Below are 14,376 nucleotides of genomic sequence, written 5' to 3'. Positions count from 1 at the left end.
TAGTGTATGATATATTTACAAGCGTTTTTTTCACATCTCAGAATGTGACGATGTTGACGATGTATATCCAGTGTACTGTTACATAGTTTTATCTTTCAATCTTAGGTGAGAGTAAACAACAATCACGTTTCATAAGTCTTTTATATATAATAATATTATGTAACTATTTATTACTACTAATAAATAGCTTTTATCTGCATACTAAACAGAAATTTGTTAATAAGAATGGAGAAATTATTGTAACAACTTCATATTTCACAGAAAATATTTAGTCGCACATTAGAATTAGAATTATAATAACAATTTCATATTTCCTGGAAGATTCTTAGTCATAGATTTACCTACTCCGAAGGTAAGGGAGTTTCAACAGAAATACTTTAGGTTCCTGCCGACAACGTAATTTCGTAATTCACGTTTAACATTGCGAAAGTGAATCCATCAGGGGCATAATGCTGTTCAATCTAAAACAGATTTTGCGCCGGTATACAGGGCACATCAAGAACTTATGACACGTGTGTACGATTTATTTGCATAGTGGATCTGAACGCCGAGTAATATCCTGCACGCGGCTGTCTTTCCTCTGTGTCGGTGCAATTTGTCCTGGATGATGGCGATGCACTATGCAATATCACCAAGGACAACTCGCGACTCCCCTTTTTCCCTCCTTTTTTTCTTTCCTCATCCGATATGCGTTACCGCAGGTTGTGTCGATCAACGATATAAAGCGGATATGGAGGAATTTTTTACTTCAACTCGACACGTGTTGCATGAAATATTCCACGGCGATAAAAACCGTGTCATTTAACAGCTTATGGCGTCAGGTTGGATTCTTTAATATGATAAAGGACAACTTTGATCGTTCAACGTGCTGTTACACTCTAACTAAATCTTCGTACATCAGAATATGAAAGTTTTAATAAAATTCTATATGATATTGAAAGTTTTATCACGATTCACGTTTGTTTAAAAGTAAAATACTATTTTTAAATAAAATATTCTAAGTTTAGTTTCACGTCAAATTTATATTTTGTATAACTTTAATATTGATTACTGCGTTTTATAATTTTAACAATTAATCGGCTAGTTTTTTAAAGAATTCAGTTAATTGTAAGTTTCAATTATATTGTATTTATATTTGGAGTAAACCTAAGACATGTCTTGTATTTATGCAATGGTTCTCATAAGATACGGAATGAAAATGATAGATGAGAAATGGCACTCACCTGTTCTGCAGATTCGGTAATAAAAGAATGACAATACTGTATGCTGAAGTGCGCTCTAGGTTCTCGGGCGAGAAAACTGAATTGAGCGTGCTGAGGTTCACAGGTTGCGTACGAGATGCGCCTCAACGCGTGCGCCATTTGCACGCACTGGAAAATAAAAATATATATTTCAGTGCATACATGTCGGATTTTAACAAAATATAATATCAATAAAAGATGCGATTGAAATTGCTATCATGAATATATGACCAATGAAAAATACAAAATTCATATACGATGACACTTTTATCTTATGCAACATTTAACAAATTTTTAATAAACAATATCTCCTGTCGGATACTAAATCAAGTTAACATCAATTTTACTTTTCATCTTAATTCATCTTAATTTATTTGACGCAGATACGTATTAATTTTGTTTATTAATAATTTTGTAGAATGGTACATTTCAAAACAATGTAGTATGTGTAATGTAACAAGACTATCGATGTGTATAACACGCCATTGACAATTTTATAATAAAAACATCTTAACGCGTGTGTTAGGTAAGTACGTCTTTTCAGCGCCATAGGTTAATAACCTTAAGAATTACATTTTAGCAATTTATGTCGATACTAATCGATACTATCTCAATGAAACAAAACAAAATATTGCAACAGTACAATTATACAATCAATAATCGTAAATCTTGCAAGACATACAATTCCAAGCTTTATAGCGACATCAATTTCCACTGTCTCAATTATCCAATTGCGGAGGGTTTATTATTAAGTGTTAAACCAATCAGCGAAATTAAATGGCGATGTTACATCGGCTTTAAGAATGATCAACAGCCGCTAATTTTATGTAACGGTTGTTGAGTCTGCGAGGACGTACTGGTCCAACAATTTTCCATCGTGTTTTCCATGTCGACTCCTCTCTATTTACAAAACGAATGATAATTGCGAGCTTTTCCTCCCCTTTGAATACTAAATAAAAACGTCTACCGAATAATGATCCGCCACTCGGAAGGCAAGGAAGGTCAGAAGATCAAAGCAGCTTGTTACGTTTTAGTCTGGAGGTACCAGGAACATTTCTCAAGCATAAAGTAGCGACGTCTCTCGCGACACCGTTCCCGCGCGCTATCTTGTGTTATATATTGCGGGGCTCGTTGAATTTCTCTTTACGATTTTATGCGTTCTTACTAGTTTTCACCGTTCGCTTGCTTCCCTGTAAATCCGACCCCTCTTCGTGCCAGTTCAAAATCTTTGGTGTCCTTTTGAGCCACACACACACACATCGCAACGCTCCTCAAACGTTACTTTATCCGCTGGTTTGCGGGAAACGATAATAAAAATGGTACAAAATTACTTGTACCTCGGGTCCAGGAACGAAATACTCTGCACCGCTTTATACGAATTGGTGAAGCGTGGTTTCAACAATTTGTTGATTAATGTATAAGATAATTTGTAGTTGCAAATAATCCACAGTACAAATTGACATTACACTTTGGAATTTTTAATATTCTTTTAGATGTGAATTTGAAGTCTATTCTTTTAGTAATAATTAAAACTTCGTAATACATAATACGAAATTAAACAGTAATAATATGAAATAAATGTTATGAAGGATACACACATAGAAGAAAAGGTAATTGTCGGGTTTTGTGGTTAAGTATTGTTTTTTAAAATAAGACCGATCATTTTTTATTATATTTTGTTTTTTAATTTCGACGAAAATATTTATAACATACTTTCCCACGCAGTTTAGTTTGTCTGCATCGAAGTGCATGATTAAACGAGATTGAACGAGTAAATTCTATTATGAAACATAAATAGCTACAAGGGGTGTGTTCCAAAAGCATTCGAGAAAATGGCATCCTCATTAAGCTGGATAACTCATAAATATCACTTAGATATATCAAAGTGTCAGAAGTATCATTACTTGTTATTCATGTGTCGGCGATGAGTGTGGGATGAGATTCATGTACAGGGAATTAAATCGAGGTTCTCGGGGAAATATCGTCTTTTATTATTTAAATTTTAAACAATTTTAATACCCATTTTCATAAAATATTTGTAATACTGCTCGAAGATTGGAAAACAAGCAGAGAATCTTTTTTGATGTAAGAAAATAGACAGTTTTTAAACAATACTTTTCATTATTAAAAAATTTGTATCGCTTCCAGGTTGAATGCCCTTGTATTCCAGCTACAAGTGCCTATAATACCGACGCACATGTGTCCAAGCATTATGCCTTAAAGCATTTAGTTTGAATGATCGTCGGTAGAGTTCGCTATTAAACATATGATACTTGTATCCTTGAACTTTGTTCAAGATTACATTTTTTAAATTTCCATGTCTCTTTGAAATATGTAGATGAATTTTATGTTATTGTTTTTTTATATATTTCTTATAAATTACATTATTGAATTAGTTTCTAGATTAATAACGATATACAACACTACGATGAAAAAATTGAAACTTTAAATATTACCAATATTTTTTTATATAATTTCTGTACAGATAGACTGATAATTATTTTATTTCCTATTGCCAATTTACTATTATTTCAAAATAAAGTCACCTTTAAAACTGATTAATTTCACGCTTTTCATATTCGTTTGTGTATAAATTAATTAATCTTTTATTCGCACTATAAATTATGTAATAACACGATATTTCGAGTGATCGTGTTAGAGGTTCACTGTTAAACCAATTAAATTAGAGATCACGTTCGAAACAATTTTAGTCAGTTAATTAATAAATATTTTTTTCTTGTAATCCTTGGAGAACCGTATGGCCTTGAAAGCTCTGTTTGAAAAGGTAGCTCGATAATTAGAGAATTAATGCGATGGTCGGAGCGAGCCATTGTTATAATGCTGCCGCGATTAGCGCGGGAGCACGTTAAGACGAACGGGAACGAATAAATCGCAATTATTGGCCACTTCGGCCCTTTTCGAATCGGCCCCGAGATGAAGTTTCGTTCATCGAATTCGTTCAGCAACATGGAACTTTTAATGGCTCATAGTAATCCGCCGTTCGCAGAAAAATCCGGGGGAAAGTTTCTCGCTCCTGCTGCGCGAAGTCTGCCTCCGAAGTTTCAAGCGATTTCGAGATATTGTTCAGCTTCGTCGCGGATTATTGAACAGTCAACCATAGACTCGTAATTACGGGACTCACTGAAATCTGTCACTTTATAATATCGTTAACACACGTGCTCACGTTTACAATTTTATTTTCTATTCTTGCTCATAGTTCCCTCATCTACTATAGACTTAGGAGACACAATAAGGAGAAATTAAGTAAAAATTATATATTCCAAATTAAATAAGTGTTTCTTTATTGATATTATAAACATATTAAAAATACACCATAAAGAACGAAAATTTACCATTCCAAACTGGTCTTAAAATTTCCCTTGATTAAATAATTATATTTTTTATGGAACGAATTATTTTGCAGGTTCAAGCAGTTTAGCAGATACATCCAACTTCTCAAATCTCCCCCGTTGCTGTTAAATGATTCATTAACATTATTTACATATACTTTCCAGTATTCAAATAAAATTGCTCATTACAACATATAGATCCAATTTAACCCACAAAATAACTATCAACAACCATCTCATGCGATTCGTAATCCGATGAGCATGGATCACTAGAGATAATTCCTCTAACAGTAACTACCACGACCAACATACAAGGACCAATATTCAAGACAAACCCATCAAATAATATAGACTACCAAATAAGAAATCTCCGGCACGACAATCCGAATTACCAACCATATTCTCCGAAATTCTACGGCACAGCTCGTCGGTTACACGCCCCGAGGAATTTAATAAATCGAAACTTAAACGCGTATTGAATCCATCGTACAATGACACCCGACAGCGCCGTAGACGACGGTCCTCTGCCGCATTCTTCCGCTCCCCGCCCCTGTCCCCGTGGCAGAGTTATGATTACGCCAGTGGCGGCCGTGCCACAAAGAAGATGTATTCTCACCTGAACCTCACGGAAAACGTGAGGTCACGTATGCTTTGCAGAGCCCGCCACCGAGCAGACATGTGCGCCCTGCACCGTGCATAATGTTTATAAGCCGGCGGATCCGCAGCCATAGCGGGGGATCCGTGCGGTGACATAAAATATTTTTATATCGAGGCGTATCCGCCCGCCACCCCAGCATCAGGAAAATATTTGTATTTCCGCGGCTATCGTCGGCGCACCGTAAATAACTCGTTTCGGCCGCGGTTATTTCGAACGGTGCACAGCGACCGATTTGGCCATTATAGGCGGGCAAAAGTCGATTTCAAAAATTTCGCCTGTGATATCAAATTTTTGCTCCCTGATATAGTTGAGTGTGTGAAAAATAAGGTATCGATTGTTTGTTTTTTCATCTGTGTACATAAACTCGTGTGCCTCGTTGAATGTTTGGAGTCTTCGTTGCGCACGATTTGGTCTTCAAATTCTTTGAAACATTCTTGTGTATACTTTTTTATATGTTGGGCGCGGCCGCATATGCTCGTATAATTAATAATTATTAACCTACGTCATATTCTATAATTGATTGTAATCATATATTATTACCTATTGCGTTATTATTATTTATTATAGGCTATGTAATGTAACTCAATCTATACAAATACGCAGTTTCTTATATAAGTATATATAAGTAACAATATTTAACATTTATTCACTTGTTATATACTTTATCACTGGTTATTATTATGTATTGTTACATATATAATCATATTTTATCGAAAAAATTCGATACGTACGCTGTCAAAAGTTTGGGACCACTTGACCTGTAACGTCACAAAGTAACAGTTATATATCTGTAAATATATCAAATAAAATAACAACAATTATATATCTTTACATTTGACTAATACATGTCCGTGTTCCCTTATCAGACACAAAAATTCTCAAATAAAAATTGTTTACAAAAAATGGAAGTTTCTCTTTTAACCGATGTATCGGTCCCAAACTTCTGACTGGCAATGTATGTAGGTGTTTTTAATTTTGACCGACTAAAACGGCCAAACTGGCCACTATGTGATATTCGCATTTTGATCAATTCTTCGTGTGCTAAACTCCCTTCATCATCCCCCGCGTGCATTGTGTCTACATCTTTTGTCTCGTCGACCGTGTCGAAAATGATAACCGAGGAACAAATTTCGGGCAACGAAACGGCAGGTCGAAACATTTTTTCCATGTTATCCTGTTGAATTTTTCATGTTTCATAACGCGCTTGCACCGAACGGCGAACTCCTACGTGAGGTAGGTGCAAATGATTTTCCTGAACGGGATCTCGAGCGGGAATGTAAATTCGATTTTGCGGTAGCGGCTAGACGTTATCTATCTTCGGTAACACAAAGAAGATAACGGGGGGCGGGGGGTGGTTAAGTCAGTGATCATCGTGGCTTTTGACGATGAATGCGTTGGTTCGTGGGGGGATTTTGTTTGGGGATAAGTTAGGAAATGGAATTCAGTTAACACGGGTTGTCGATACTGAATTATAATGAGGAATTTCGATGGGAAACGTTTACGGTTGAACCGATAAACGAAATAGAAGAATATATGTATAAATAGATTAGAAAATACAGAGGATGTAGTTTAAAATGTAGTTTAATAGGCCGAATTTTTTTTCGTGACAATAAGAAGCGTATGGAATATAAAATTAGTAAATATGAACCTGTAGATAGAAATTAACAGAGTATTCAATAGTCTTAATAATTGTATTAAAACGAATATATTCCGTAACTTTGAAATTACAGTGACGTTGATCTTTCACGGCTGAGCGTATAAAAGTATAGGTTCATTAATTACTCAATTTTATTTATTTCTTTGCTATGTAAAATGAAATAAATCAACAAAATGCCAATATATTCGTATAGAGGGTTAACAACTACTTTTAAGGAAACAATCATTTTTAACTTATCTACTCCCCGTTTTAATCGATTTTTCAGGAAACCATGTCCAATATGTGAAACATTTACCTAAAAATGTTCATACTGAAAATCAGGAAATAATTAAATTCTAGTGAATAATATATCCATATACAAATACATGTAGTACAAAGACACAAAGCAATTATTTAATAACCCAAAGAATCAATTACACGCAAATTCCAACGTGCATACACGAGTTTAAATGCTGCACGTTCGACTTGTTTTTTAACAAGGAATACACAGATGTCATTATTCCAAGCGATTAAAGCCGGTCCGCCCCTGCCCCCGGCCCTCCCCCGCGATCCGGTTCGGGACAACGGAAACGAAATCCGGAAGAATCAATTTTGCTCTCCTACAAGTGGGCAATTCTCGTTCCTGTTGTCGCGCGGGCAGAATGAAAGAAAATAGAAGGAAAGATGATAGATGCGGAGGAGCAAATATGGACCCGGCCGCCGAGAATCTCTTACAGGAAAGTCCCTGATCTGTGTATTCACTTCAAGTGGTGACTGTACGTGCGGAAGATATAAACGATGCCACAGAGCGGGGACCATCAATAACTTCTCCTTCCTCTGTTCTTGGCCTTTTCCGTTTGTACAGGAAGTATCGTCTACGTAGGTAAGCTGTTGTCCTTCGTCCTTATATCTTCCGTCGGTGGCTTTCAACGTACGGTTTTTCAGTCTTCGCGCCGCCCTCTTATCGTCCTCGCCCATTCACCGGCGCGCATAGAATTTTGATGGACCGCTGGCGAAATTCATTAACCGGGAATATTTACCAAAATTAGATTCTGGATAATTTATCGTTGGGCGTTCCGACGCTCGTCTAAGATAGCTTCCTTGGAAACGTAGAGCGTGGAGGTCAATTATTGGAATTTACTGCGCGCATTATTCAAATTAGCGCGCGAATATTACAAATGTGAAATATACTAATTAGTTGGTTTTACTATATTACATGTTTGCCTTGGGTTACTTATAAAAGTGTATGTATGAAGTATCTAATATGAATTAATGTTTGTATAGTGGTTAAAGAAGATTATTGAAAGTTTGAGGTTACTTTGCATTCATTTTGTAAATATTTTGTACATTCGAAGAACGCGATTTTCGAATATTTTGTGTGTAGAACGAATTTAACGGTGCGTTAAATATTGCGAGAACAGAAGTTCGAACGACGAGAAGATGCTAAGGAATTTAATGATCCGCATAATTATGCATGGGAAGGGCGAATGTAACGATAAGAATGTTATCTCATCAAAGATCCGATAGCAACGGAAGAGAAAAAAATGGGGAGCTGCCCGTTAGTGTCTTCTAAAGGAGGTGTCGATGCAGCAAACTCGCGTAAAGGGAGCAATGGGATTCCTTCGGGATTTCTGGTTCCCCCGGAATTCCGTAGTACCTCGCCGCGGTCCATTTCCGCCGTGGAACTTTTTAACGAGCTCTAAGAAAAAGGTCCTTCCATCCTGCGCGTTTCTTGATCGGCCTTGCCTACAGGAACACGAGCTGAATTGTGTCTTTTACTTCTTTGTTACTGTGTCACAACAAATACTGAGTCCTTTTATAGCTAACGATATTGTATTACAATGTTTGCGTTTAGTTTTCCTTCTGAAATTGGAGAATGTTCAGTATTTACTTATTTATTTACTTACTTAGTACTTGTGCAATGATTATACTGTTACGAAATAAAAGTTCCTTTCTGTACACATTTTTAAGAATAATTCTTTTATACAGTTAAAGAAATGCACGTTTTTGTTGTAACATTCTTTGGATAAATTTCGATACCCAACAAAACCACTGAATTACTTCACGTTCCCCACAGAAGTCTGGAGTTCCCGATAAATTTCATCCCCTGCCGTTTCCCACAAAAACGATCGAGCGGTGTTAAATCTAGAGTCAGGACTGACCACGACGTCTGTCTATTTCCGCCAATAAAGCGATTTCGTGATATAAGTGCTAAGCTGGCGAAAGCTGGGAGAAGTTGTGCTTAGTATTGTATACAAATTTCAAACAAATATTCTTCCAATAATATATTACTTTAACATTGGGATTTAATATTTAGACTTATATTTAGAATTACTACACATGGAAAACTATAATATTATAAATATATACTACAAAACTATAATACTACTTTTATTAAAAAATTCCTTTAATAATAATTATTCGTTTTCTACGTGAAAATCATCTACATACCGCTATCCGCGGTCGTTGATCGGTCTAGTAGCTAGATGTAAACGACTAGTATTGGATACAAGACGCGGAATGAGGGTTCACGCAATTTCGTTAACTCTCCTGTTAACCGATCTAATTTCCGCGTTCGGTGAACCTAATTTACAGGCGGTATAGCGCGACGTTAGGTACCATAAGTATCCTGCCCCGGCACGATATAATCGGGAAACCGTCGTCCGCTCTCGCGTTTCAATAAACAGTGAATTATTACGTACACCTATATTTGCATAATGTGTGTGCAGCGTGCCGCCATTACGGTCGAATCGATAACGTAGCCCTAAGCGAGCACTGATCGCGTCAACCCCCAATCTCGCCGCACCGCGCCACGCAGTGATTCTTCAAGATCGTTTTCCCACGTGCTCACGATTTCCCGTGCTCGCGTGTCCCGGCCGATAATAAATATTATTTATTTTCAAGAACGGTGAACGGTTTCGATTCGATGCTGTCACGTAACGCATACGTTCGTTTAAGCTCAATTAATCCCTGAATTTGTTATAATTCGGTCGGAACCGGCGCGGTGATCCCTTAATGGCCATTACAGCAACAATAATTGGTTACCGTATTAATTAAACCGTGAAATCGGATGGTTTAATGTTCCTATTACGATTATTATCACGAGAGTAATATCAGCGGCGCGATTGATATTGTTAGTTATGTATTCCGCACGGAGTTTCGAATTGCTATTCGAAATCTGCAATTACCGCGTAATCGTACGGTTCCATTACACTACTAAACGTTTTATCGGTACGGTTAGCTGTTTAATTTGCTGTGGGATTTTTAAATACTTTTCTCAGGGGAAGTCTTTGGTGAATCTGCTTTTTCTTCTTGATGAATGCTTTTTTGTCATTATGAATTTATCTCTTCTGATGTGAAGATGGCAGTGAAGGTGAAGAATATTGGGTATAATGCCATGCTTGTAACTATTTAGTACAAAATGTTACAATAGGAATTGCTGAAATAAGACTGGATGTGGTTAATATTATAAATGATGTGGTATTGATATCGTGAAAGCTTTTAATACATTATGCAGAATATAGTGAAATAACAGTAGAAACCAACAAACATGTAAAACTGATTTTATATTGTATTCCATAATAAGTTTAAGCGCAGAACTCAAACAAATAAACGAATGTAATAATTGAATTTAACGATACTAAATTTAATGAGTGCATGTAATAATACTTGATCGAATTACTAAATTTGATAACAGTTATTAAATAACCGCACGGCCACGTTAATTTATTTTTAAATGGCTGTCGTAACCATAAATCTTTATGATGATGCTTTAGTGAATATAAAATCAGCATAACCTGCTATAAATATGAAATGACATAAAATAGCGCCAACGATCGCCGGAAGCATTCACTTCGGTGATAATCATTCTAATATATCAAAAACAAATGCAGGTATCACAATATCCTATACGAATCTAGAATTCAAAAGTAAATTACCATTAATATCACCGGTAATCATATAATTAAAGCAATCAGATAAGATTCAGAGGGGCGTTTAAACAATTGCCATTGGAAATGCGGAGTGGTATTACTGTAATTTCGCAAATCGTATTGCAATTACCAAAATTACGTAAATTTTAACAAAGCTCCGGTCCTGTCTGACAATTTTGAGGAACAATGGCAACTGTACGTGCCACTTGGTTTAAAATTTCCTTAACATCGTGCATAGTTACGAGCTCGTGCAAACTTCCGGCAAGTTGTTAGCCCTCGGAGCGGAGAGGAGGGCTCTTAACGGTGTCCGGCAGTTCAGGTGCGGGGCAACTATGCCGTGGTAACTATGCGCGGTACCAATCGTTTTCGGCGTGCAACAAACGACCCCCTCGAGAGAATCGTTTCCACAAGTTCGTCGCATTTTTTTCGCTTCGATCACACATTGTTACGTTCCGTCCGTTTTGTTCGACTGAAGTGACTCATCCTGCACAATATATTTCCACTATTGTGATAGTGGTCGCTGCCATCGCGATTCTTTAATTATTTTTAAATGCCGCAGCAATTAAGAAACCTCTGATGTGTTTATTCGAGTTTTATGGGTGTAACAGAAATGCGTGGGACTCGAGAAAATGAAATTAAGCAGAGAAGGATGCAGAATAAAATATGCGAAGAGTGCACACTAATTTTTTTGTGGTTAGATGAAGCTATGAATAATTTCACTTGTGCGTAATTAAAAATACTGGCGTCTCTTTTAAATTTAATGTTACTGAGATTGCGTTTCTTTGTAAACTTTTGAATCTCTTTATGTAATTTAATGAAACAAGAGGGAATTAGTTTTAATCTTCTAAGATAAGAATACAATGCGTATGTTAGTGTGTATAATCTTTTTCAGCGAGCTTTCCAGCTTTTACATCATTTTTTTCAGGTAGTCAAATGAAATGGAAATTAAAAGAAGTACGACTTTGGCGCAACAGTGAATTGTACTGAACTGGTGACCTACATATATGTAATTAACAAGCAACGAGGAAGCTGAAGTTGGGTGATGAATATTGCGTATGAAAGTTAAATTAGTGGGATGCTCAGGGATGTTACATTAAACGTGTAACGTGCAGCAAAAGTACGAAGTAAAAATATATGCCATCCATCTTACAACCCAGAGTATGGCTCGTTAGCAAACTAATTCAATGTAAATGAGAATGCGTAGATAAATCTTTTAATTTTAACCCCTAAGTCTAACGAGAAAATACTGTATTCATTATAAATGCAGACCTACAGGTTTCTCTAAAATTTTGAATATTACTTTTAAAATGCCGGAGAAGATTAATTATCAAAATGACAAAATTAAGAGCTAAAAGGAAAGATTCCCTCCAGCAACCTTATCCGAATGCAGCCACATAGGTGAAAGACTTCTAACGTTCACGTCTGCTAAAGTTACCAAAAGAGCTTCTACCGAAATGCTTTCAAGATAATAACCTGTTTTAATATAATACACGCGTAATCCTTAAATCCTACATTAACGTTCGCTTGCACACCACAAATGTTCATATCCATGATAACGAACAATTAACTGAAGAATATGCAACAACTTAATCATGTTCTCAAACTATCTATCCCAAACCACAATCGCCGATACACATTGACCTTTTAGGTCCCAAATAAAAACATTTAGAAAAACTACATTTATTTTTGTGATACACGTTAACCAAGATTTTTAACAAAACTAAATATTTTAATAAAAAATTCTATTCTAACTGTCGAAAAAATAAGTGGTCATTACTATATCGATTTTATACTGGTAGCTTCTCGATCAGTTCACTGATTTGCAATTTTACTAACATTAAACAATGTGGTTTCAAGACGATGCCACTTAAAGGGTTAAATTAAATCGCAGAGAAATAAACCCAGGGACAGAAAATGCGGGGAAAAAAGGAATCTTCTGCTAACAAGACGCGCGCAAACAAATTTTTAACAACGTGACTCGTAACTCAGGGGTTTAGCCGCAGGACATGTGACGGTGAAGTTCGAGGGGGTGAGTGGTACATAAGTTTCGCCATAAACACCGTTTCGCGAGTGGTTCACGGACGTGTGTATTGTATTACGGTGTGTTTAAACATGTAGGTACGCGATGTTGGATCTCATCGACGGCAAGCGGCAAGATAAACAGTCGCAGACGAGGTCGAGATCCCCACTCGAGCTAATGCACCACCACTTTTCGCTTTTTTCTGGAAACCCGACCAGCCTTTCCTGTTCCTGTCCAACAGCCTCCGCTATTTTCACACCCTCCGTCCATCAGAAGTAGTTCCCCTGCGGAATTCACGGCACAAAACGAGCCCGGTTCACCGGCCAAATTGGATATACAGGGAAAATCTACGCGACACTTCCTCTCGAAGGACGTACATCTCTCTCATTCGTCGCGCCCGCGCATACGACAGTAATTTCCTGCAATCTCACCTTCTGCTACCTGACGGCGGAAGATATTTTTGCTCATTCGCGAATGGTGATTTCCAACTGCGACCCCAGTGAAATTCTCTAGCGGCACGCGATCGGTAAGACAAGCTTCTAAACGTGCTCGCGCCACTTCTGTAAATTAAGCAGCTGCGAATCCATGCGTGCCAGTTTTTCCTTTATATTAACCACTTGCCTACCGATTTATTTTGAATCGAACGTTCCTGCTTACGCTGCCTGGACACAACTGTTTTTAAGGCAATTGAAGTATTACAGATTCATTGAAATTTATTTATAAAAATGAGAAAATTGTTTTAGTTATGATACAGAATATTTGTAGAATACTTTGCGAAATCCAGTTTCGCGCTGAGAACATGTGCGAGCGAGACTCGTCATTTCAGTTCCGGGGGTTAATAAAATATGAAGTTTGGTATATTCTGTCAAATAATTCCAGTGATTTATACTTGGAGTTAATGAAAGTGTCTGTGAAATTGAATAGTTTGATAATTTTGGAAATTATATGGGTGAATAGTCCGTGGTTTATTGAAGAATGTAACGAGTTTCAATTATGCGGAAAGTTATGCAAAAGGCAACCGTAAATGAGGCTGAAAAATTGATGAAATCTGGTTTAGAGATTTTTGAAAATGTTCTGCCACTTTTAGTTAGATTATTCTGTTTTGTTAGCGGATTTCGAGAACGCTCTTAACGACCAGGCAGTTAATTTCCCTTTAGTCCGCGTGGCAGAGATAACATCTGTCATAGAAAAGAACGGTGTAGCGCGTGAAATTATTTATTGTCGCTGTATGCGGACGCTGTTTACCCCGCGACTGTTCTTCTGGAGACTGCGCGGGGTGAAACTCGTGGGCGATGCACCGCTTGATCTTTTCAGGTACATAATTACTAGGGAACAAAAGTCAAGCAATGACTATGACAGCGTCGACTTACATTTTTTTCGAGCATAAACTACAGTCCTGTAATTTAGCATTCTGCTGATGCATTTTATTAAGTAGAAAATATCACGCGAAATGTTCACTTATTATTTGCATATTAAGTTAGATAAATTAATTCTTGCACAGGAATTTTTGTGAAATGTATTTTTCCTAAAATTGAATGT

General features: G+C 36.8%; 2 protein-coding genes across 12 annotated transcripts in view; both read right to left on the bottom strand.

Annotated features, from left to right (window-relative positions):
- LOC116427769 (EGFR adapter protein) overlaps positions 1-14,376 on the bottom strand; it is a 211,405-nt gene that overhangs the window by 57,923 nt on the left and 139,106 nt on the right. For 10 of the 11 annotated variants that reach the window (XM_031978508.2, XM_031978509.2, XM_031978507.2 and 7 more), the window contains one exon: positions 1,224-1,370. The exons of the other annotated variant lie outside the window; for it this stretch is intronic. In XM_031978508.2, the coding sequence (XP_031834368.1) occupies positions 1,224-1,370 (147 nt within the window). The remainder of the gene's footprint in view (positions 1-1,223; positions 1,371-14,376) is intronic. 11 annotated transcript variants of the gene reach the window in all.
- Positions 1-14,376, bottom strand: part of LOC116427772 (UPF0389 protein CG9231) — an 86,097-nt gene that overhangs the window by 63,160 nt on the left and 8,561 nt on the right. The gene's annotated exons all lie outside the window — the stretch shown is intronic.

This window comes from Nomia melanderi, chromosome 9 (assembly GCF_051020985.1).
Source record: "Nomia melanderi isolate GNS246 chromosome 9, iyNomMela1, whole genome shotgun sequence".
Taxonomy (NCBI): domain Eukaryota; kingdom Metazoa; phylum Arthropoda; class Insecta; order Hymenoptera; family Halictidae; genus Nomia; species Nomia melanderi.
Note: the sequence above shows the minus strand (reverse complement) of the source record. Positions and strands in the feature narration are given on the sequence as shown.